Consider the following 26,963-nt stretch of genomic DNA (forward strand, 5'->3'; position numbering starts at 1 on the left):
TTTTCCAAAACTAAAAATTGAAAGAAATAAAATCATACATAATAAAGCTTCATTGAGAGCCAAAGTGACGCTTATATTCCGCACCGGCCAAGGAACAGGGCGGAAGACACACATTGAAATTAAAACTGGCAGTTCAATCTTGTTTATATCAGCAGTTAAACTTCGTTACAGCGGGGCCACCTGACACTTGTTCCTGAACAGCTTCGCAGAAATTATTTACAATTCTTATTAAATTTGCCTTATGATTATATAAATATTTTTCATATGAAAAATTGACTAGTGCTCGGAAAATTATGAATAGCTTAGAGATTTACTAAGTAAAAGGTACGTATGACCTGGTCTAACGATTTTCAGGGATACTAAGGGTCATATTCTAGAACTCTACTCAATGCTCAAGTCAGGATTGCACTGGAAACACAAGCACTGGAAATACGACTCTTATGGCAGGGACTTGAGTATGATTTCGAGTGCTTTAAACCATACTCAAATCCTGACTTGCGTATGATTCAAAGCAGTATAAATCATACTCAAGTCTTTGCCATTAGGGTCGTATTTCCAGTGCTTGAAATCATACTCAAGTCTGCTCAAATCCTGAGTTGAGCGTTGAGTACAGTTCTGGAATACGACCCTAACACTCGTTGCGACGACACGTGACATTTTGTATGTTCTGCCACGCACACAATTGTTGATTGTTATTTAAGAAGTACCTAATACATAATAATTTAAAATTTAAAAAAAAAAAAAAATTTTATCAATGGTAACTGTCTTTTTTTACGTCCAACAGATGTACGTTCACCCACAATCCTACCTGATGTTAAGCGACGATGTTGCATTGTTTAGCAAATGCCTATTCACTGTTAGTCTTGAGTAGTCGCAAATTGTAGCTTTTGAGTGCCGACTCCGGAGTCTTACGTTTCGCTTTTGTTCCTCAGTTGCCCCGCATTTTCACGTGTGGAAGCTGGCAACACTGTGTAGGAGTGAGAGTGTAAGCGTGCAACGCGAGTCCCAAAATCAATCTCGGGACGCGCAAGGTCATTCGGTGGTAAGATGGACGTTATTAATTATAAGGGCGTTGCGTGGGTCGGTCGTAGTTAAGCAACAGCAAGATTCGTGATTTGATGTAAAAATGTAGATGTATAAATAATACGGCTACGTATTTAGAAGTGAAAAATCGATTTGCATTAGCAAAGTCGTGTTTCTCATTTTTGTAATTAACACAAAGTCGTGGGTTTGCACGATTGCCGTAGTCCTCGAACAAAATTTAGATGTAATTAAAATGTATTCCACGTTTCGTCTGTTAAGACCATTACAGTCCACAAGAATGCTATGTACGGTTAAAGGCGTACAATAACTTGAACAAACTGTCACGAATGTTCATTCGGTCGGTACTGGCATGCCATTATGCAAAATACTTCTTCGTGTGTTAAGTGTAGCAAACAAAAAAGTAATCCATGGACATATGATGAAAAATTCAAAATTCGAATATGTATTCCTCACCCGGAATATTGACAGTTTGGATGAAAGGCGATAAAATTACTCGACAATAAGAACAGCTGATTCGAGTTACCCCGGAGAGTTCGCTTCAAGGTCCCCGGGGGTCCCGCCTCACCCCCAAGCGGGTAGGAACGGGAGGCGAAACTTCCCCACAGCTCGACGGGTGGCGGGCGCGTCAATATTACAACGTACATTTTCGGTCGAGAATTATGAACGGAACGCTTGATATACATTATTCTAATAATATATGGACCTTTATTAACGTCAGTAGAGATAATGTTAAATGCGACATTATTTATAAAGCTATTTTTAAGCATATTTTCAGGAAAATTCTTTTTTGTACAAAATATTGATAAAGATGTAAAAGTATAACTTTGTGATAGAATGTATTTAATGAGTTAGTTAGGCTCTTAAGTATAAATATCACGAAGTATCTAGATTTTATTTTCGCCATGATACATGGTCTTAACGACGCAGCATAAACCGTTTATAGCTAGTTGTTAAAGAATATAACATGGATGTGCTGCTATAAACGTTGTTATAATACCTATTACATAGAAAACTAAGTACATGGATATAGTAGGGAACCAATCAAGTAAACGTCCTTATTGAGGTAACTAACACAACTCCACAGTTGTATCTATCTATTCAAACACCATAATAGGATCTACATCTATAATCTTGAAATTGAAGGTTTTTGATTTTCTGCAATTTCACAGGACTTGCTTATTTATATGTATATAACTAAGTATATTGGTGGTCAGTTTGCTTATCTTGTATCATCTCATACCATAAAAGTAAAGTAAGAATGTAGTTTTCCCGCTTGTCTAACTTCCTCGTGGCGATTCATCAAAATATTTTTAAAGTATTAATGCAAACTTGAGACTCGCTGCACAAACAGATAAGATACCGTGAGAAGGAAATAAAGACTAATCGACTTGTCATTTTAGAATCTCATTGTACTACCGAAGCATTTTCTTCCTAAAAAGGCATTGGTCTCAAATCATTGTTTACGTAATGTAGTGGTTTCAACCGACTTAAGAGTCAAAATCCCGCCTTTTTTGTTATTTCCGTGCTATGAAAGAAAACATCGCACATAAATAAAAGAGAAGGAAACATTGTATGAATCGAAGATATGCTTTGAGCCGTACGGGGTGTAATATCGTTGATAACAGATAGTCGAGATAATGCTTCTGATAAAATTACGCACGCTATGCGCTGTTGCCGTTCCGAAGTGCGACGTTGCCCGATCTCCGCAGCGGCCATTTGCAATTCAGATGAGCTAGGTTGTTATGCCACTTTCAAAATAAAAACAATGTTTTACTTAATAATTATGGCGTGGCTAATAACTGTTACTAATATAATCAGTCGCACGTCAATGCACTTGAAATTATGACCACGAACAAGATTGCTAATTTTCTGAAATGTCCAACTCGTGATATTTATGCTAATTACGGCGATAAAGGTGATCGACGTAATCGCATTATGTATAATGCGGTATTATTGGGGCAGAAAGCTTTGCATCTGAGAACGAATAAGCTGAATAGATATCTATCTACCTGAGTCGTACGAAAGAGGCACCTATGCCGACGATACGTCTCAAGTGCACACACAACACGTTACAGGCAGTTTGCAACTATTAAAATGTAAAGTAATTCAAGACCCTTCCATTAGAAGGACAGGTTGGGTTGGTGTAGAATTGCAAAATATCACCTGCCCGTGCATGTGGTTACATCAAAATAAAAATAATGTAGTGTACGTTAATGCATGACGAAACAGTTGCTACTAGCACCCAACGCTGCTCGATTTTATCTCTCATGACTATTCCATTTGTGTTTTGTTTACAACGGCTATTGCGGCGTAAAAAACCAGATGGAAGCTATGGTTTAGCAACAGCGTTCAGTTGTTCACCGATGCAGGAAACCGCCAAGGCCACGCTGCTCGTCAAGCTTGACTAAGATGGCGGATGTACGCACGAACATCTTTTTTCCTTAACTTTCTACGAAGCAGATACTTAGATGACACGGCAGAATAAGATTGCGAGGAAGCAGCTTTGCTGAATAACAATTTGAGTCACGATATTATACGGCTTGATAATCCACATTATTTTTTTAAATACTTTACTTATTTTTTTAATTATAGCTTGGCACCAAAATTTTATGTCAACAACAAAGAAGCAGGTGAAGTTTTTGCAACATGTCAGCTTTAATTGTACATTTTCGGAGCTGGTTTCTTACCAAGTCAGCCGTTTAAGGCATCGACAAGTTTTTCTCCGGGAATTTCCATCGCGAACTCCCACTAGTTAATTGGGCAAGTCGTGTTACTTGTTTACTTGAAGTACCAGAGACGTGTACTACATAGTATGAAGGTAAAAGTAAATATCCGAAAAGAAGTTGTTCTTGTGACATAAGATGCCTATCAAGTTGAAGAATCGGTAACACCAATGCTTATCTGTATAATTATTTCCATTGACTGGCTTTTGGTAACACAGTAAATGAACAAGTTAATTAATCTAACGAAGTAGGTACACGTTTCCTGCAGCCGTGTTATTCTAGTCACGGTGGTAGGATCGGGTGTCCAGCAGCGGACGTATTGGCTTTCACGAAGCCGTGCGAATTTATTATATTGAGGCCGTTTGCCGTTCTTTAACAAGATTTGAAGGTTCTTGTGGTATTTGCACAACAAAGTAACTCAAGACTGTCTAAGTTGGAACAATATATTTGTCCGTGATTTGGTCAAAGGTAATCGATTGTTATGGTCAACGAAGAATGCCTTTTGAATGGGTTACGAAAATCGGAAAATATTTGACAGCATAGTAAACTCAAGTGATTTATATCGAAAGAGTAAATTCTGCAAAAACACGCGCCCCTGCCAAGACTTATCGAAACGTATGCACGTAACCAGCACAGAAATAGACGGTATTTCGTGAAACAGCACGTGCTGCAAAAATAATCACTCGCTTGAACATTTATTACACTACACGTTTTCGGGACGTGCTAAACAATTTTAGAGAGCAATAAACTCAAAAATTCACGCTCAATTTTGTACATTTTTCTATAGTCGGATTTAAATTAGACATATTAAATTGACGTTTACTGGTAGGATAATTTCTCGTCCTTCGGGACAGGTTAAGGCGTCTAATCAGCCAAACTGCCAGGATTTTAAGCTTTCTTCATTTCATTTTCTGGACCTTTACTGACGAAACTGGACGTTTTGGACGTATTGTATCAATTGGTTTAGTGTGTGTTGACTATTCCTGACGTATAGGGTGTTGCTAGTTTTTGATGATAATAAAAATAGTGTTGTTTTAAAGAATTTCGTTGACTCAGTACGACATCACAGTAAATTATATCTTTAATAATTTATAGGTATTAATTTCAATCAATCAATTATTGGATAACAGTAAAAAGGCAGAAGTAGAGACTAAATTGCTGCCTTTATACAATAAATTACGCAGTGTTATAGAATAATACGATTTTGAACTAAGCATACAGCGACAACAAAACATCAAGGCGAAAGTTTACCCTGAATAAAACACCTATCTTCTCTACGGCAAAAAATATGTACAAGTATGCAAAGTTTCGCATGCTCTGCTCGTCGCTGTATGCTTAATTCAAAATCTATTGTATAAAGCCAGCAATTGTAAATTAAACATTGTTTAATAAATTAATAGCCAAATATTTTTAATGCATCGTTTAGATTGCTTCTGTTTCCAAGTTCCTTGAGAGCTGGTCCGAACACCAATGCTTGGCCAAAATTCCTAACGACGACCGACCTCCATCGCATAGGGCAGGATGCGAGTGCCTAAAGTGTCAATTTCACTACCACTGTAGGTTTGCAAAATTGAATTTTTTTTTTATTTTCTTGTGAGGAAAATATGATTTGCAAACTTTGTCAGATATTGTAACGGTGGAGCCCGTGTCGACTTCAAATTCAAGGGCTAGCACGACAAGATGCGACTTGCACGAGAGCGACATTTATGTCGCTTTCGCGCTTTGTATGCGAGAATAGCAATATGTCGCGCTAGTCGCGCCCTGTCGTGCTAGAGACCTACAAGACAGATTCCCGCATGAGTTCGCCGCGATACAACAACGTATACTAAATAATGGGGCACGCTCGCCATCATCTCCAGATCCAGGTATGCCGCGCTCTATGAAATCGTAAAACGGAAACAGTGCATGCAGAATAAATAATATGGTGGCGATCGGTATATTGAATTTGGTAACAATGAATTAGAGTTACTTAAAATGTTTAAGAGACAAAAATCTTTCTGGCAGAAAGGCATAGATGTTTTTTTTTATTATAGAATGCGAATTACTTAAAATGAGATAATGAAATTGTGTGTATAACAATGTTACGTTGTTTAATTACATATTTTTATTAAATTTAATAATTGTGGGAAACGTAATTTCACACATTATTGAAAATAGAAGGAAAATAGTAACTGCACAAGAATAGTTGGTAAATGTTGAAGTGAAGTAGAATTCTTTTTACGAATTGGATAGTTAAACTTGTTTAATATTTTTAGTGGAATATACTTTAAATTTGTATTAATAATAATAGATTAATAACTATTTACTTTTACATTACACACACTTCTAACATATACCTATATGTATATATTGCTAGGATTATGTAATTATTTATTTAATTTAAGAGCACACACTGCAATAACACGATATACATAAGTAAGTATTTACGTAGCATTTTATTTCATTTCGCGACGCACACGTCCGTCACTCACTCGCCAGGGTCCATTAAAAACCAGCGTCACAGCACATTCTCGGCTGTGACTTTAGCTGAATAAAATCCTATTGTATACGCCACAGCCGCACACATGTCAGTATAGTATTAAGTTATATAATAAAATTTGTTATTTAGTTGAAATGTTAGCATGCTGTTTTTTGTGTCTTTGTTTTTAATTTTATTACTTTTATGTTTTTTTTCTTATAATTTGATGTTGCAACAAATGGTTTCTATTTCTAGAAGAAATTATTAAACTAAGTGTGCCGATTTTCAGTTGGATTAGAACATTTTTTTCTGCTGCCAAAAAAAGCTTGTATTTATTTTTGTTTTTAAATAGCCCCGCACTAGGGAAACCCTGTATCGCGGGTGCCATGGACACACACATAGACAACCGCAAATTACACTCAAACTCACGGGTGAAATAAATGTAGGCTATACAAATATTTCTCTGCGTGTCAGGCCAGCATGGTAAACGTTCGGCCACAGAAGCAGTTGTATGGCAGCCATGTTGAAAAATAATATTGAAAAATTATTAATATTTTTTGCAAATTATTATCAAACAAGCAAACCACAGACGGCGATTTTCAGTCGAATTAGAGCAAATTTTTATCTGCCATCAAAAACTGATAAAAATGCACAAATATTCCCTCCACATATTATAGTTTTTGCAGGCCGTTGATCATTTTTTCTAACCGACTTCAAAAAAGGAGGATGTTTTCAATTCGACCATATGTTTTTTTATTTTTGTATGAATGTTACGCAATAACAAAATTTATGAACCGATTTGATGATTCTTTTTTTATTGGAAAGAGCGTCCCATTTAAATTTGAAAATATTTCACCTCTAAGGGTGGCCTAGTTTAGGGGATGATTACGGTTTCGCGCACTTTCCTTTAACCGACTACAATAAAACTTGGCAAATAGATGAAATTCCACGCACTTTTGGTGATGGTTTTTTTAACAGCGAAAATATATAATTATATTTTCCACATTCCGATTATCCCGTATTTGATTCTTCGCTTTGGAACCAATCTGCGTACAATGGTATAAATAGCATTTTTCTACCATAACGGGACGTACGCGTTCTATTTCTCTAAGTGATTAAGAACTTGTAGCTCTTTATACATATCGACTGTGAATTGTGAACTGGCAACCGGTACTAATCTCAATTTTCTAAAGATTTTGCTTTTTAATATCATTTTATACTATTTCATACTCCGCAGCGTTGCAAGAAATTCCATCTCCGATACATTTAATTTTGGCGCCAGAATCCACTTCATTCAACTCGTAGTAACTTCTAAACAGATGCTATGCAAATGACGCAAACAACTCTTTTCGTCATCCTGTAAAATTGCCAAAATTGAGACAGTACCGGTTGCCAGTTTACAGAGTATAATGAATGTCGTCTAAAAGCATGGCCACGATGTCCTCTACCCTCGATAGCTCTCGGAAATACAAAACGACGCGGTTAAAAAAGGCATCTCGGTGTATTAAAATTCTTGCTAGGAGCGGTTCGGGTCCATAATTGTTTCCTTTCACTCACGGCTACATATGGAACTCTTTGTAGTCGTGCACAGTAGAGCGCGTCCGTGCTTTGTGACTCAGTACAGCGTATTTGTCTTTGCGAAACATCTGTTATCGGCACCAAAAAGTCCATACGTTATTTGCAAACTGTAATAATAACCATACCGTTCCACTGTTACTTTCTATATATACTACGCATTGTGTTTACCTGAAACAAAAACGTTGCAAGATTAAATTTCGTTTGTTAAAATACTAGTAATCTTTTTTTTTGTGTGTGTTATTTTCTAGGATAATGCAAGGCTATAATAGAGAAAAATGTACCCCAAATTCTTGCTCTGGTCGGGAGGATATTCAGATTTGGGCTATAAATTGCCACGAGGGTAGTTTATTAAGATTTTATGCTCGCTCTCGCGTACATAGTTCTGCGCTATATCAGCGAATCTAATGAAATATGCATACAGCAATGTTATAAAAAAGTCTCCCTGCATTTTTTCTTCAGATCTCGTCACGACTACAGAATTGTTAGCCTGTTTTTATGGCTGCTTGCTATTTGTTTCTTTCAGTCGTAAAGCCGAAGTTTATTGTCAGATTGCGTATAAAGTATGATTGAGGCCGCTACCGCCGAATTTGGATAGGAGTACCAACTCCAATCAAACGCAAGGAGAAAATCCACTAAAACGGGTTTAAAAGCCATTCCGTGGAACTACGGACCTAAAAAGGACTCAGGGAGCGAGATACGGGATGGTGACAAGGGATGGGTGGGTACGGAAATTGTGCAATCGACAGAATTCCGGTCCATTAGCAACACATCGGCCCAAATGGCAGACATAACCTGGTACGGCAAAACTGTGTAATCATCAGAGGAAAAATCTTGTTGAGTTTATAACATTGATCGTTGCCCAGACCGGGCCAATAAAAGTGACAACCACGACAATTTGACAAGTTTCTGTTTAATAAAAGTTATTAAGTGACAAAATCGTCGTTGTTAGCGCGTAGCGCGTGTGATTGAAGTTAAACCAACCTACAAACTAGCACAACTGTTGCAACCAAAACAACAAACAGCAACATCGGTACGATGCATTACGTACATTATAGATTTTTATTTGCACAAAGTCGCTCATCGAATCCATTAAATGTTACACACTAATTGAATGAATGGTATTTTTACGGTTGACATGCGGAACGGCAACATCGCGTGGCGCCCGCACGCACCAAGCGGCAACGTGGCGCCAACGTATCGTCGATGCGGCAACACCTCCCTCCCTTGCCCTGTACAGAACGGCAACGTCGCACTGATTCAGCACTTCACATTCAGAGTTGTGAGATCACACCGGATTATTATTATTACATTGGGAAACTTAATACCTAACATATCCAAACTAATGTTTGCGTAGGTTGAACTGAAACTGCATGTCATTCTCAAAATATCATTTAAGCCTTCTGAGGAACGCAAGTAGCAAGTAGGTACGTAAAAGAAATTTTCAATGATATTTTATTTTCTCTACCCTCTCCTCCCTATAAAAATATCCACATAGTTATACGTAGGTACCTATATTCCGTACGTTTGAGTCACGATTGTGATTGTGCAGGCAGGCACCTACTTACTTTCCAACAAATAAGACTTCATGTAAAAGACGACTACCTTTTTTATTGCGTGTTAAATCGTGTCAAACGTCAGCTAAGCGATTTCTGGTTTCGTTGTCAACTTTAAAGTTTTTTTTGTTGATGACAGATCGTTTTCATTGTATGTATCGACGTCAAGTCAATATAGCGTGGAAAATTTTCTATATTAAATAAAGCGCGTCTTTACTTTAACATAAATTTGCACGTGCTTACAACGCGGCGAATCAACTTCCCGCGCGGCAAGGCACGAGAACTTACGATCGCGCACGATTGTCGAGTCGATGTCGGCTCGCCCCTCCCGCAGTTGCTCCGTTGAGTTCGCGGTCGTTACACGTCGCACGTCGCGTTGAACGGACAATCGCGACGATATACATATGCCTCCAGGCGACATGTCGCCGCTGTTACCAGGAGATGTGGCAATCAACAATGTTAAGCTTATCAAAGAAATCGAGCTCAGGCCGTGCCTGTACAACAAATCGATGAAAGAATATTCGAACTTGATGTTGAAGAAGAAAATGTGGGATGAAGTTTGCATGAACGTTCTTATTAAACACTATAGCAAATGGAACAAAGTACAGAAACACAGGGCTGGTAAGTGTCGAAATATGTATAATTTATTTTTGCAGCAGTGAAATGTTTTGGAATTTTAGTAAAAGCTATTTTTTGCAAAGGCGTATAAAATATAGTATAAAATTGTTTTATGTCTGTTTATGTATTTTTTCCCTTTGCCACCCACTTTTACGAATGCCAGTCAGTTTGCTGGGTTTTATACACTGTAGACTGCCCGTTAAGTTGATATATTTGCCAATACAGCTACGATACATTTATTCATGTTTTGATTGTTCACAGTACTGGCTCTACAGAAGCGATGGAGCAACCTGAGGACGAGTTTCATAAGAGACATGAAGAAAAAACATGATCTTGGCAATCAAGAGGACGTGCGCAAATATCGCTATTTTAACCACATGTACTTTTTACTTGGTACAGGCATTTCTCCTGAAACGTATGGCTTTGAGAATATACCGAAACCGTCTCCTGGCGATTGGAACGATGACGATGAGGAAGACGGTGGACAAGAAGAGTGTGAAGATGAAGCAGAGCAAGTTGAGTATTTAGAGGATGAAGAATTTACTCATATAAAAACTGAACATTCAAATCAAGAAGACTCTGATGAAGACTTCGAGCCCTCGCCGCAACCACCGACGCCGAGAAAAAGACATAAGAAAAGAGAAAGTCAAGTTGTTTACGAGGAAGTCATGTTAGATCCTTTACAGTATATCAGAAACCAAAAAACTGAAGTACTAGATCAGGATGTGAATTTCTGTATGTCTTTAGCACCTATGTTTAAGAGTATGCCACAAAATAAGAAATTGAAAGTACAAATTGAGATTTTAAAAATCTTCGATAAGGTCGTCGACGGGGCGTTTTAGTATTTTCACTTATTAACATTAGTATAGGTCACGATAATTCATAAGTCTCTTTGTTTGCTAAATAAAAAATATTGTTCGATAAAAACGTTGTTTGATTTATTGGAGCGACTTGTCGTAAATTGTAATTGGAACGATTTATGCAGTACATTTGAGTACAATCAATAAATTACAAATATGACACACCCAGCAATAAATGTATTTTTCCGATTTTACGCATTCATTTTTAAGACTGGGTTTAGAGAACTCGATTTTATTGTTGATACGATTATCTGACTTCGAATCTCACTCTCAATAATAAAATGACATAAAACGAAAAGTAAATAATTAGAAACTGTAGAGCTCGTTGTGAAAGAGTTTGTGCAGTACAGTGGGAAAGTACTGCCACGTTATTATTTCTCCCGCTCTAATTTTGAAGAGTACTAGGTGCTAGTGAAATAACAGGCACATGGGACTTGTCAACTTACTGCTGCTATGGACAGACGTGTCGCTTACCACCAGGCGCACGACTTGTTTGTCATAAAAAAAATTTGGGATACTGCCACAGTATCGTACTAATTCACAAAAATATAAGCCATGTATGGCTTTGACTACAGCCAAATGTGACTAAATTCTATTTGATATCAACACCGATATGTATATTTTTTACTTGTTATTGAAAGTGCGAATATCCTTTAGCAATCAGGGACTCCGTTGGTGTCGGTCAAGTACAAAAACACAACTTATTTGTCCCGCCAGTCTGTCTGGAACGGTAGCCCGCCATTAAAACGAGCAACTACCGTGAATAGATGGAGGACAGACGCGACGGTTAAATGTAAATTACCACGAGTCTTTACTAACATTTTTGTAATGGAACTGTCATAGGTACGTGTTTATTATTGCACATTACGTTTTTGTAGTTAAATAATGACGTCGTAAGGTGTTTTATAAAGGTAATGGTTACATATTTTGAAGTAGTTACTGTTGTATAGAATGAATACTTTTAGTTCATATTTGTGGTAAATATAGGCCTGCATCGATATAATAATTACGTGGGGACCAGAACTACTTATAAAACGCTTAGTAGTATACATTTTGAATGTTTTGAGTAGGTATTATTCAGGTATAACATTTGTGTAAAATATTTAGGCAGTAAATAAAAAAATAAGTTTTTCTGGAATTACCTAAGTTATTACATTTTTTAATGTATCTACCGGAGAGAATGTGGCGGTATGTACCTTAAATATTTTTCTTTTTAACATACCAGTGACGGGACGAACAAGTCGTGTGCTTGGTGACTTGTTAGAAAACGGTGACATCGATTTGGCTCGAAAAAAGTAGAAATATAAATGGTACACCTCTACCCATCAAAGCATTTCCCGCGACCTTGTAATCAAAATTGTGCAGCAACGAGAAAGTTTGATGCTCTTCTTTTTACACAGAATCTCTGGAATTTTCTACGAACTCCATGAACAGTGAAAGTTGTAGAAGCGTCCCTGCGGTACACACAGGTCAACGACCAATGCGTCCAATAAATGTTTCAAGATAGACAGTCAATATTTACTTAAAGTCATAATAATACGGTAGATTTCAAATCTGATTTCAATTTTCGAATAGATTATTAGACATCTATTAATTGAATGACGCTGACATTCTATACATTTTGTAAATTAAAATCTTTTGTTCGACAATCCGTTCTGCACACATTTGCACCAGACATGCTGCGTGTGAACACGTGCTTTTTTTTGTTATTTTGTAAATGTTGGCACCCCTGCAGCTGGCGCAGTCGCAAGCCATGCATGAAGATGCAGTTCCGACAATGCCGCCGGACGTACATTGTACTCGTGGCACGAAAACTGCATACGTATAGCAAGTTCATTATATGCAAATGCGTAGCGCTGCTATGCCATGCGCGGTAGAAAAATATAATAGAGAGAAATACATAAGGGAGTGAAGGAATGATGAACAGAGTGCTATTCTGTTCGTCTTCTTTTTCTAAGTTTTGTAGCCCTTGGCCAATGTTATTATTCATTATAATGTCCTTAAATTGTGTAAATATATAAAGGAACGCACAAAAAAAGTTAAATAATGATAACGTGGCTTAGATTTCTGTGATGCCAAACGCTGTTCATATGAGCTACTACTGGTCACATATTATACCAAAACGTTTAACCGAAAGCAACAGACAATTTAAGACATTCTTTTTTCAAATTAAATGTTCTGGTATGTTCGGCCAGTGGCAGTGGTTCTTATGAGTTCGATTCGATTCCCGGTAGGGCCAATTAAGGTATCAAACTTTCTAAATTGGTTCTAGTTTGGATATTCTGGATATTGATATTTATCAGAGTGAATTTCGTTGCTCTGGTACTTGTAGCTGGTAGATATTGTATTATATTATCTGTGTTGGTAGTTATCTAGTTGTAGAATTTTAGATACTATGTTATTCTACTGTAGATACTATGTTTTAGAAGCAGTAGAGCTCCTTGTGAAATAGTTCGTCCAGGGTAGTACTGCCACTTTACCTATTTCTGCCGACAAGCAGTAATGTCAGCATTACTGTGTTTCGGTTTTGAAGGGTAAGGGTGGTGGTGAAATTACAAGCACATGACACTTGTCAACTTATGTCTCAGAGTGACGGGCGCAGTGGTAGTGCCTCTCAGATCTTTGCGAGTGTCGCACTGCAACTGTTATGGACAGGCGTGTACCTTACCATCAGGCGCACGACTTGTTCGTTCCGTCACTTGATGTTATAATAAAATAAAATATATTCTGTGTAAGAGTACCTACATAATGAATACCAAAGCAATTCTAACGAATAACATTTAGTTTTATCAGGATCAGTCATTAAGCTCGCGAGCATTGTTCGTGTGTTGAGCACATTACCTATACCTCTTATCACCATCTAAGATTACGATTACCGTTCATAATAGCGTTTTAAAAATAGGAATACAGTGAGATACCCCCATTTATATAGTACGATGTTCATGTGTTACGTGTGCGTGTCTTAATGGGCCGTTGAAGCCATTACAAGTTGAAATACGCAATATAAATGAGATGCCCTGATAAAAAAAACTCCGTTCCGTTGAGATTTTGATCTAATAAGTGAATGCAAGAAGAAAAGAGCGATTCTTCTTTAAAATGGCAACACCGAAATACCGCATGCTTCAGCCCGCCATCGCTAGTAACAGCGGGACACAGCATGCTAAAACTATTCAAGTGTGATGCAGATTTTAAGAACTTCGAAGTAGGAAGTCGTGGAAGTGCATGCCACTGTATTTGAATAGAGCAATTCCAAAATAAATGGAGTAATCAGTCGTAGCTTTATTCCTACACTATTTGTTTTTAGGTGGGTGAGTAGGTAGATAACACACCTAAACAAACCCGGCCAATTTAGCGACGTGAAAAAGTCGGAGTGGAGCGCCTGTTGCCGCTTGGAAGTGGGTCGGGGCGGCAACGTCGCATAGCGGTACCGGCGCAGAGCGGCAACGTTGCACGCGCCAGGCGATGCAACGTTGCCACGTTTATACCTACATCAATATTTTGTACCCAGGCGTTACGGACACGAATTAAATTATAAATTGTATAATCTAAGCTATAATTAAAGTTGTTTTCCCGCTCGAATACATACCATACTTTTACTATTCAGATATGGTTAGAGTGCAATAGTCGATTTATGTTGCTATAATACCTATTCGTGATCTACTGCTTTTTAAGTTGTGAAGAACGATTTAATTTTTTTTGCAGGTAGATAGATACTTATCCAGCTTTGAGAGAACATCAGAAAATACTCTAATACATGACATTTCGTTACATGTATTCACTACCTCCGCGGCCTAGTGGTTAGCACTAAGGACGCTAGCTGAAGAGGTTCCGTTTTCGATTCCCAGTTGTGACAATTTGGCAAATGAACTTTTCTGAACAGATTCTGGTTTGGATGTTTTTAGTAGCCCCATCTGGTACCTACTCGCAATACAGGGAGGTTTATTGTTTGCGACCAACGTTTGTATGGCACATTATTCGGATAAATGGCCGCTTTCTATATCATTCTTACTATCTTACCATCCTCTGCCTCTCCTACCTATCTCACCTTACGTTTCAGTTCAGTCGCTATATCGCAAATGTATTTTTTTATTTCAATTTTTTCACAAAAAGGTTAGTATAGAAACGGCTTTGGACGGTGTGAGAGAGCTTTTAAGCCTTTGCCGTTAATTGAAAGGAGGGCAGAGTTCAAAACAGTAGCAATTAACATTCGGAGCCATTTCCAAGAAATAAAATTTCGAATACAAGGAAAGTGCATCAAGAGCGATAATATAGCGGTTTGGCAACGTCGCCGGTTATTACTGAGCTATAAAATGCACGTTCTACAATATTAAACTTTGAAACTAAAGCGAAAATATCTTTCAAGATAGGTAGCTATTTCGTTGCGTCACGATAATCTTAGTAGGTATAATATGTACCTAAGCAATCAATGGCATCAACGAAAACATGTTACATGTCTATGGTCCAATCAACACGACTATTTTGTATTCTGACGTAATCTTTGACGATTATCTTGTGTCATTTTGGTGTCATTTATTTGCGTTGTTTTAGCAAATATGGTGTTAGTTTTTGCTGTTATCTCATTAGAGTCCACGTTTACGATTAGATAAAACATATCTCCTCGACTACGACATAAAATACGCAGTCACAATAGGTGGAGGTTGCAGTCGCAATGCAGTCGCGCTAGCCAATCGCGTGTACACGTGGCTTCAGTCGTGTACCAATCACGTGCGACTGAACTGCGTGCGCATAGTCGCGCGACCGCCGCGCCGCCGTGCGTCAGTCGGCAGTCGCAAGGCCTGCGACTCAGTGTTTCGGTGCTCTATAAACTCGGCTTAATCGCACGTCTTTGACATTGATTTCAAGGACCTACTTTATTTACTCTGTTAGAATTGAAAATTCCAGAGATCTAAAAGCTATCGCGTAACGTTTGAGAGTAGGATTTCTTCATAACCTATTGAATATGGATCCATTTAACGAGATTTCTAGTGACCCTTATAATCCCATAAAGTTAATAAGGGAAATTAAGCAACGTCCTGCTTTGTTCGACAACACCCGACCGATAGAGAGGGAGGAAAAGTTGGAGATGTGGAAAGAAGTAGCTGCGGCCATTTACCCAGACTGGGGACATTGTAATAAGGCCACGGCCTACGATCGAGGTAAGATTACAGTGGCACTTAAATAGAAATATTTAATAAACATTTACATTTTTTAACGACCAAAGTCACCTATACAAAATTTTTATATAATGTGGATTGAACTGGAGATGACAACTGTTTCAACATCAACTGTTTGACATGCAATTTTTGCTTTGTTTTTTTATAACATTGGAACTTACATGGACGTAAGTTTATCTCCAGATTTTTTAAGTCCCACTTTTATCTTCGGCGTTAAGTTAAGAATAAAGGGTCCTCGGGCGAAATAAACCCTTATTTGGAGAAACCCTGTTTTGGAGTAACATGGGCTGTCTCCCAACCGTGTAATTTGAAAATCAGTCTGACGTTTGGCTTCAAACGTAAAATCCTATACATTTTCGAAAAGTAACACTGAGCCTTAGAACTGGAGACATGAGGAATGTATAATATAGGAAGGTTCACTGAACGCCAGACTGACTCTTCGAGTTAAGTGGTTTAGGTACCTCGTAGATGAATTTGGAGATTAGGCACATCTAAAGCTTCTGAGCATTATTCTAGAGTCGGTGGACTAAAGCACAAAAGTCAAAAAAGTGCTTCATTTGTACATAATGATATATATTTTTTGTGTTTTTATAGTGTTGGAAGATGTGAAGAGAATGATAAATTTGAAAAAGACGCCTCTAGAATAAAGTTACAAATTTATGAAGTACCAAATGAATTTTACTTGTGTGCTTTAAGTAATGAATAGATTCAGGCGTTACTTTGCGGAAGTCCATGTTAATAAAAATGGAAGTAAATTAATTTGACCCACCCACCACGAAATTAATTTATTTTCATTTTTATTATGTGCATTAACTGGTAGATGTATTAATTTAAATGAATGATGTTGGATTTTGACTTAAGTGCTTTAGTCCGCCGACCCTAGTGTTATAATCGAGGTTTATGAATGACACAACATTTGCCTATAATATTCAGCCCCAATTGGGACTTCAAAACTCAAGAAAAAAAGGAGATATGCGGTGATTTTACTATATGCGTTTATGTGACCATTCATAGTCTCACTAGTTTCTTATCCGTGATTAGGATTTGGACGTATATAAACTGAGTAGAACGCTTATTTGTCAACCAATTGAATCAAGTGAAATTACAGTACTGCAACTGCAGAGAAAATGGCGGTCTCTTCGTGACGCATACAACAGGGAGTTGCGGTTTCGTCGCACGGGAACGAGGACTCTGAGACGCGTCTACCGATACTTCAAGCATATGAGTTTCTTGGGAGGATTTGAGGGTTATGAAAATAACGCTGCTGTTAGTGAAGAGTGAGTGTTTCAAAAGCTACTACAATACCTTTGCTTTTTAAGAATAGCGGCCTAAATTTGTTTACTTGTGGGTTATGTAGCTGTATTTAGACTGTACTATATTTTATGGTGAATGAAGGCATCGGCTTTGAACGCCAGTATTTTTAAACCTTCATCTTTAACATGTCCTGAACAAATAAGTCTTTACCTTCACTGTCTTTTATCTGAATGATAAACGAGAACTGGTGATAAATATTGTTCTATATTAAACAAACAAATCCTTGAACAATTGTGACATACAACTTTTTGTCGCACTTGTGTGTACTAAAAGACCTTTTAAAAATTTGTCTACCTTATCACATAACCTAACCTCCGGTTGAAAAAACCGACCTCAAAAGTCATTCATCCCCTAGTTTGCCACCCTTAGAGGTGGAATATTTTCTTGAAGTGTAAATTGGACCCCATCTGAGGTACCTTCTTTCCAATAAAAAAAGAATCATCAAAATTGGTTCACAAACGGCGGAGTTATCGCGTAACATACATAGAACAAAAAACATACAGACGAATTGAGAACCTCCTCCTTTTTTTGAACTCGGTTAAAAAGTCAAAGTCAAATAATCAATTATGCCAAAGGTAAAATCATTACACTTGAAAACGTCATTTTTTAAGCTACCTCTCGTTCACCACGCTGACCTCCCTGAGTAGAACGAGCACGAAACTCTAGCGATTGCTCTTTTCAAATAAACTTAAATGCTATGGAATACATATATACACTTTGAATTATAATTGTAATGAATCTATATTCATGTTGTCATTCCATACATCTTTATCTAACACGTACTCTTCCATTTTGTAATATAACTTTTCAATTAAAATACTTTTAATGTAAGTTTTAAACTTAGGAAATGATAATGTTAATACATCACGAAATCTTATTGTAAAAACGTTCCCCATAAAAGAATTGTTTACCTTAGTTAAACGAAATCGTGGTAGTACCATGAGTTTGACTTAGTACATACAATAAAGGAATGTCTATGATTTCTTGGTTTATAAAATGGTGACGGTTTAGTATTAGAAGGATATAACATTACACTAATATCTGCAGCCGAAATACTATATACGTAAGTATAACAAAAACACAAATTTATAGATGGAAACGTGAGGAAAGGTTGACCTCGGCGTAGTCAGAGTGTAGTGTTCATAAAAGGTCAGGTCAAAATTTACAAGAACTGGAGTGGTTTTACGTTTGTAAATCAGGAGTGTAGCAGTTGGAGATCTATAGTCTCTGCCTGACACAGGCTATCCGTGAAGCGTACATTTAAGTGCCACCTTTGAATGCATGTACTGTAATGAAGGACTTCTAAATTTTAACGAATGCTCGGTAATTTACTTAACGAATACGTGCCGACGAATAAACGAATGGTCGACAAGCACGTACCGTGACGGCAATCATTTTGTCAAATAGTATGTATGTTCTTTTGTTGTTCAGCTCAAATCAGTAGCATTAGTTGAATGTCAAGGTTTTCTATTGAAAATAACTACCAACTTCAAACATGGACAAATTGTCATTAATAGAAATTTAAGTTACAATTATGGTTTTGTCCACAGAGATGATGCACAAAGCGACAATGTATACCAGGAGACTAATAGCACAGACGATCCTCTCACACAGACACAGGAGAAGAAACCAAAAAGGAAATACACTAGGAAAACAAAACAGGAACGTCAAAGCATTGAAGTCGAAGTTGACAACTTGCGTGATAATGTAGACGGCGAATTACCAATGTTTCATTTGTCACATCTAGAGGACAATGAGGACTCAGATAAACAATTTTTAGTGTCTTTTGTACCAGAAATGAGGCAATTACCAGTTCATATTAAAATGTGGGCGCGTGCTCATATAGCTAGCGTGATGCAGGAAGCAGTCGAATGCCATTACAATAATACAGCACCTAGATCTAGTAACAGTTTCAGACAACATTCAGAATAGTTCTCCAAACTCTGAGAACTATTCAAATTTAGAGGATTATTTTATATTTATTTAATCATCGACAGCCACACTTCAACCTCTGCTGGGTATAAGCTTCTGAGCCATCTACAACCCCTGAATTTGACGATTTTATCTATCAATCTCGGTGCAGAATATCTCGCTTTTCTGTTGGCCACTACCCATTTGTCATTCACATACCCTCGCAATATAACTAGTAGCGTCATATAATACATTAATAATGTCGTACAGTTTTTATATGTTTAAGCGTAGTTTTATTTTAGATTTTAGGGATGTCCGTTTAAGTTTGTCTATGAGACATTACCATACACAAGTATATGGATGCGCCCAGTCAATAAAAATCAATTTGCCTCAGGATCTATATCACTGGGAATGTCCAGCCTTACAGTCCAGACTTCAAGAGTATCCAAATACCTGTCTGTTTTAAAATAATATGAATAAAAAGTATAATTAGTTATTTGCGTTTTTCTTTGATTCTAAAAAATAAGATTTGTTTTTTCAAACAAACAACGTTTCTGGCTCTTTATACATCTCACTCACGGTTACGCTTGACTGAGTTGGTATTAGTCATCAACCGTGTCTAATATTAATGCAAACCACCTTATTCATAAGAATACTGCGTCTGTAGACGTTAGGAAGCATATACCTGAACCCAGTGTAAGTACATACGTTATGTACACACATTAAAAATGGTCTAGGGATCAAGCACGGTTTTGCCAATCACTGAAAATCAAGGTTTTTACAAGTACAAAATGCAAATTGACAATTTGCAATTTGTACTTCATAACAAATGAACGAGCGTCTGAATGATGTATTATTATGGGTTAATACCAATGACCCTGCAGACCTACGCTTAACAATTGCTGTGTTTTGTCATTAGGTACAAGTTGGTACTACACAATGTTAGACATTGTATTTTTACGTCTTTGTATGTATAGAGCGTCATGCGCATCGCAATACGATGACAATGTCGTGCAACTATTATTAAGGAATTGCAACAATTATGAAAAACAACGCAAAACCAACTTGTTCTACTTCGAACTTGAGGAACTGTCATTTCTGTCCAAACTGACTGTAGCAACTAGCAATAATAAAATATAGTTGAATATCATAATGTTTTTATAACACAAAGAAAAATCCCTTCGATCTGACTGGGCTAGAAACGGCGTCTGTTGCCACACCGGGGACACAGCTCTTACTAACTTTTTAATAATATTAATTAAGTGACGTCACGAACAAGTTATGCGCCTGATGGTAAGCTACACGCCTATCCATAACAATTGCAGTGCCACTCAGAGCTTTAAATTGCAAAGACTTGACACTGCCACTGCACCCGTCACCCTGAGACATACGTTCACAAGTCCCATATGCCTGTAATTTCAGCAGCACCCTTACTTACCCTTCAAAACCGGAACACAGTAATGCTGACATTACTGCTTGGCGGAAGAAATAGGTGAGGTGGCAGTACTACCCTGGATGAACTCTTTCACAAGGAGCGCTACTGCTACTCACAACTGAGCACAGATCGAGTAAACAGATTTTACTAATTTCTCTATCTGCTTGTTGCAGAGCCTGTGAGAAACTTACAAAACATTCTTTATTAATATAGAATATTTCAATGTCGAGGTAAAGTTCTATTTATTCACTTATTCCGACTATATGATAGCTCTAATTAGCATTGGTCAATTTGAAGAGGCACCTGAAAAGTTTTGAGAGTGATGACGGATGTGCCTTTGTATGTATTGCAAGTATTAAGTAAACTATACTTTTGTTAATGACGCAACCATCTAAGGTTATTGATCCCGAATTGTAAGGAAGCCTAGTTGACAAATCGGTTCCGAACACGAACCCCTGATCTAATGCAAATCAGCTTTGTGTAATGCGCCTTTGTCTTCGGCTCAAAAGAACTCCGACAAAGACCTGTTTGTCGCTGTAGCCAACTTCGCAGGCAACCTTGAACAATACGCGACTACAGTTGTTATCTACTGTCTGTTCTATGATGTAGATATTCATGTTTATTTTGAGTATAACTGCGTGAGATTTCCATTCCAGTGCGCAGTAAATGTTTCTTTTGTTCGTGTATGGTTTTCTACGTTGATTTTTGATATTGAAATATAAGGTTGACAAAATTTAATACTGTATTTCTTTGATTTAGTATATTTGGTTTGGTATCACTGGACACAGGTGACCATGAGTGGACATTTCAATATGGTCAGCTGATGTAGAAGATACTCAGCAAATGCTCTAATGTAGGGGGAGGTCAAGGCAACAGGGGTCTATTGCTGCATACAACAACACAGCATTTTTATTTAACTAGCTCCGTGGTTTACCACGGTTACCATCCTGATTTGCCACGCAGAGGTCCAGTGTTCGATTCCCGGGCCAGGAGAAATATTTGTATGGCCTACATTTTATTTCTCTCGTGAGTTAGGTGTAATTTTTTGTTGTCTATGTATTCTTATTATTATTATTGCAACCTACAACGTTCAACTACATTCTTTTCAATAAAAAATGGACGGTAACAGAATTCTGAAAAAAAAAAACTGAAGGCCACGTGAATGTGTTATTAGTGTATTTCTTAACTTTTTTAAAGAGCGGAAGGAGATGAGCCAAATCGGCATCGCAATAAGTCTAACTTTAGCAATTAAAACTCGGAACATGTAGTTTATCGTTTAAGATCTCCGGAACTGCGCAGTATAATAACGCAACTTATCTCGCGCAACTTAACTCCTATAAAAGTTTAATTTGAGAAAAACTTAAGACCTTAAATTAAAATGTTGCGTGATAATTCTCATCCTATTTGTACGCTGAAACTTGTTTTCGCATAAATTGGTATATATTACTTGTACACGTCCCGTAGATATGATGGATATCCTATATGGAGCTAGCACTTTCTGTGATAGCTTACACTGCCTTGTCTGTGGCCAATGCAAGCTCAACTCTGTTTAAGTTCTATGTCGTTCATTTTAAGTATGTAAAGTACCCTAATTACCGCGAAATAGCGGTCTCTTTGTCAGATTTTGGATACATTTCGGAGAGCGTCCGCAGGAACTTTATGATTTAGTTCTATACTTATCTTCTTCGGTGTTCTAAAAGTACGGAATTCTCCATGTTTACAACCCATTCGCACGAAGTGCTTTTAGCGTCATCCTTCCTGAAGCGTACGGCAAAGGAAGGAAGAATATGAAATACTGCCGGGATCTGTGTTTCCCGAAAACGACAATTTAGGGTTATTCAAAGCTGGAGTTAATAGGCATTTACTGGACAAATAGGTAACATCATCAGCCACATTGTGGCCAAACGTTCGTCTAATAGAAATATAAAAACAGATCAAACCTGATGATTTAGTTACCGTCCACAGATAATTTCATTATTTTATACAGCATGCATTTGCGTTCCCAGCAAATTTGGAGCTATCGAAAAGGTAACGAGCGTATATGGAGCGTGTATCCGAGGGGAACCGGACGTGAATTGTGTGTACCAAAACAGCCTAATGCACCGTAGTTGATTTTAGTTGCGTAAACCAGTATCGACGATGTTATATCACCCATATAATAATAGGAATTAATTCATTGTTATTACTTAGGATAGTTTTATATTAAGTTTTTTTTTATTTCATTGGATAAACTTCTTTATTTTTTTCTGTCGTGTCAACATTTGCAACCTTTAATTCAGGTACAATTTAGTACAAAGTCTCTGCGTCACTATTTCTAAATTGTAATTGGCGTGTTGGATGTCCTAAAAATAAATAAATATTCGAACAATTTTATGAACTGTGAAAGGTTATAGGCGAAGTTATAGGCGTTTAAAAAAACATTAATTCGGAAAGAAACGAAGAGCAGTGTAGAAGTCTCGTGTACGTTATGTTCTTTGGAATAAGGAAAAAGAAACTTGAAATACGCCACGCTTATATAACCAACTATATTTATAACCATAGTTATTAAACCATAACAACGCATAAGTGCGTTATTAATGCTTTGAATAAATTAACCTTGACTGAGATTACTTGTTTTATAAAGTTAATAAGGCGTGTATTGAGATAAAGAATAAAATTACAGGGCAGCCAATGTCAGACATGTTGAATTAAGTGGTCAACGTTATCGTTTCTATAGACATTTGCGAGTGGACAGTAGGTCGAATGCGAAGTGCGTGACTGTCACGCGGGGGAATAAATGAGATCTGCGTCGGAGCTAACGGTGAAATGGGCGTAAACTTGGTAATCATACTAATGGATACAGAATTCGTCATAGAAAATTAAATAGAATTAAAAGTTGATATATCTATCTAATGAGTTGTTCATTTGGTGAATATCGTCATCTGCCGTATACAAGCTATGACATAAGAAATCTACATCACACATATATTTCCTTGAAAAACCGTTTGTAGCGTTGAATGCGCGACATTCCACGCTTCGTGCCAGCCATGCGAGCGTAACGTAGTGTTGGCGCCGACAACGCGACGTTGCCAAACCGCTTGCGTCTGGTTGCCGTCCGCGGCAAACGCTGCGTCATGCGCGTCATTTCGCCGCCCCGGCTCAGACGCGTCGGCCGTTTGTCGCAGCCGGTACGCAAACGCGCGCGTTACGTTGTTATAACTTCAACATTCCGTAATTTAAAGACTATTTGTACACCGCAAACAGTACGTCAACTTGTTACATTTCGAACTTTGCATAACGACTTAGTATTAAAAACATGATACCTTCATTCGTCGATAACGAAGAGTTTATAGAAGAAGTGAAGAAATATCCAGCGATATGGGATTCGAGCTGCTTAGCGTTCAGATGCAGAAAAACAAAAGAAGAAGCTTGGATGAAAGTATCGAGCGCGTGCCTTATCAATTTCGACGGTTGTAGTATCGTAGAAAAAGAAGCACTTTGTTAGTACTATTTTACATGTTGCTTGCAATTATTCCGTTATGATAATATGTGACGTGAATATAGTTTTGTTTCAATTAACAGTGTATTAATAAATATTACATTAAATTCCACTGGACTCGGTGACGAAACCTTTTGTGTAGAAAGTCAACTGTTTTTAATAGAAGATGATGTCTCTTTACTTTCAGGTAAGAAATTAGCGAATAAATGGCGTGCTATCAGAGATAATTACGTCCGATACTTGAAACAAATGAAATTGAACCAAAATAAGAAGTACAAATACGCTAAGCGACTCTCAACGTTCCTTGTCATTAGAAATAACGATGCTGACGACGATAGTAGCGACGACGAACGGATCGCTAAAAGAACGAGAGAATTTTCATTTGATGACGATTACTTAGACACAAAGAGACAGAAAGTCAATGCCAGCCCACTGTTTGTAGAAAAGGAGGAGCCGTTATCTTCGGAAGAAATTGAACTAGAAATCGCAACACCACCGCCACCACCAACACCTGAGCCGATATTTGCCAACCTCAAAAGTACTGACAGTAGTGATGAGGATCGCTGCTTTTTCGATTCACTAATGCCAGCCTGCAAAACATTGGACCTGGATCAGAAATTACATTTCCGCAGTCAGGTTATCAACTTACTGAGACATATTAGAAAAGGAAACGATAGGATTACTCTGGATTCCGTAAATGGTGTATTTGTAAATGAAAATTAGTCAAATGCATATAAGAAATATGATTGTGTATTTAAGTCTTATAAATACAACTCAGAACATTATTAGTGTTGCGTAAAAGTTATTCTATCATATAGTTGTTCCTTCTAAGTGTATGCATTGCATGCATACGTAAATAAACCGATTCGATAACTTGTACCTCATTTTCATTCATTATACGTTACAATGCCTCCTTGTTCCTGGTAAGACTTCAAACACAGCACTATGAGCGCAGTCAGTTGTACAACGAAGTCTATTAAAACATGTAACAGAAACGAACGAGAGACCTAATCCACTTACGTTGCGTTTTCGAAGAACCCGACCCGACTATTGATATTAAGTGATCTTCATGACATGATCTTTACTGAGAACATCTACAAGTCATAATAATAAAAGTGTTTGTTGTCAGTCAGTACGGTCTGACTCTTGGTACAATAATTTATCTAAATAAAGACGAGCTGGCAACGTTGTCGTGGGGAAAGTAGCAACGTGGCAACGTAGCGCGATCGATACAGCTGGGGCGCGGGAGGGGCTGACCCTTCCGATTACAACCTCTACACAACACATACCACCATACATACGATGTTATTGTAGTCATATAGTTGAGCACGTGTACTGACGTATTCGATATGAGTGGCCTTTGTATAGCGAAAACAGGTTATTCATAAAAGCTGCAAAAATGTCGCAGCTCTGGAAAGGAATACTCGTAGCTCTAGATGCAAACTTTGCATACATACAACAAGACTTAAAAACAGCAGTCCTTGTGCAATATTAATTTGAGTTTAGGTAAAAGAAAGTAGAGCTTAAAACGTAACTTGAGGTACATTTCTAAAGTGAACTGAACTCACAAAACAATGATGTTCGCTTAGAATAATAACGCATAGAATGATAGTTTCATATCAAAGGAACTGTCACAAGTGAGGCAAAAATCAAATTGATGTAGGCTAGTTTTAGTAGTAGGTTAATTTTCGGTTTTAGTGAATATTTATATAAAAATACAAGTTGAAACGCGTTACTTCCTTGTGGAATGTGATGTTAGTACCTATTTTATGTTTGTCTGACGTATTTTTACTCATTTACCGCACATTTCGTCATTTTTAGCCAAAATTCTTGATCTGTTCGCGGTGCAAGTTGACCTTGAGCACTGAAGGCCCGCCCGCTCGTGTAGGCCCTTTTGGCGCGCTTCAATTTGCCTCACTTAGCGTGTGCGGACTAGGTTTCTATGCGTTATTATTCTAAGGATGTTCGATTATTTTTTTAGATATTTGCTATCTAGTTCAGATAGATATGCAGTCATATCAGTTGACATAAGTTGAAGGACACAGGCTGATTTAATCAAAGCCCTCTTCAAAGTCAGCAAATTTATATAGACAGCCGTCACGTCACCTAGTTCTTGTGCTCCTAAACATTCTGCTTTTAAATTTATGTTGAAAAATTTCAGCCTACATTTTTTTTTAGTTATTTTTAGTTGTCAAGTGTAAACGAAAGATGTTTTTTTTTCATGATTTCAAGCGACGGGGTGAATAATTCGTGCGGCGCGTGGTAAACCGTACATCCGTCATTCTCGGACTAGTTCCCTGCCAAATTTCCGTGACAATTTTTAAGTATTCGAGTTTTTTATCGTGTAATATTATTTAATAATTACACGATACATACTTGAATATTTAAATAATAAAAATTAACACAAAAATTAGGTAGTGAACATTCCGAGAATGGCCGATAATATTCATAACAGAAACTACATTTCCCCTTGGTCCACCACTCGATACTTTCTTTCCCTTTCACTTCTCGCACTAGTCACTACATATTGTTTTACACTTCAATTCTTATTTACTCTGTTCCATGCAGAGCCCCATTTACGTTCTTTACTCTCCGTTCGAATACCACCAAGTTAATAATACTATGCTTGATAATAGGTTGCTCGTGTTTAAAGTAAATGGATCGTTTAAAGCAAAAAAAAAAGCTATTTAATGCAATGTTTACACTAGCCGAGGCAGCAATCAATGAGTCAGCCAGTGGATGACAAAGTTGCGTGAGTGAAAGCAATCATCAGCCCACCTCTTTCAATAAACAAGCTAAACTCTACGGACTTTTTAA

General features: G+C 37.5%; 4 protein-coding genes across 4 annotated transcripts in view; 3 read left to right on the forward strand and 1 right to left on the reverse strand.

Annotated features, from left to right (window-relative positions):
* LOC113225469 overlaps positions 1 to 26,963 on the reverse strand; it is a 193,273-nt gene that overhangs the window by 136,624 nt on the left and 29,686 nt on the right. The window lies entirely within an intron of this gene.
* On the forward strand, positions 9,684 to 10,888 carry LOC113240677. The gene is made up of 2 exons (XM_026478046.1): positions 9,684 to 9,977; positions 10,236 to 10,888. Exons 1-2 carry the CDS (start codon positions 9,761 to 9,763, stop codon positions 10,814 to 10,816), a joined length of 798 nt encoding a protein of 265 aa, XP_026333831.1. The 5' UTR covers positions 9,684 to 9,760; the 3' UTR covers positions 10,817 to 10,888.
* On the forward strand, positions 15,501 to 19,686 carry LOC113240678. Its single transcript, XM_026478047.1, has 3 exons — positions 15,501 to 15,990; positions 17,117 to 17,285; positions 18,873 to 19,686. The coding sequence occupies exons 1-3, from the start codon at positions 15,795 to 15,797 to the stop codon at positions 19,252 to 19,254; spliced, it is 747 nt and encodes a 248-aa protein (XP_026333832.1). The 5' UTR covers positions 15,501 to 15,794; the 3' UTR covers positions 19,255 to 19,686.
* On the forward strand, positions 23,556 to 25,018 carry LOC113240680. Its single transcript, XM_026478049.1, has 2 exons — positions 23,556 to 24,147; positions 24,334 to 25,018. The coding sequence occupies exons 1-2, from the start codon at positions 23,964 to 23,966 to the stop codon at positions 24,867 to 24,869; spliced, it is 720 nt and encodes a 239-aa protein (XP_026333834.1). The 5' UTR covers positions 23,556 to 23,963; the 3' UTR covers positions 24,870 to 25,018.

This window comes from Hyposmocoma kahamanoa, unplaced genomic scaffold (assembly GCF_003589595.1).
Source record: "Hyposmocoma kahamanoa isolate Upper Pololo Valley unplaced genomic scaffold, ASM358959v1 160, whole genome shotgun sequence".
Lineage (NCBI taxonomy): Eukaryota > Metazoa > Arthropoda > Insecta > Lepidoptera > Cosmopterigidae > Hyposmocoma > Hyposmocoma kahamanoa.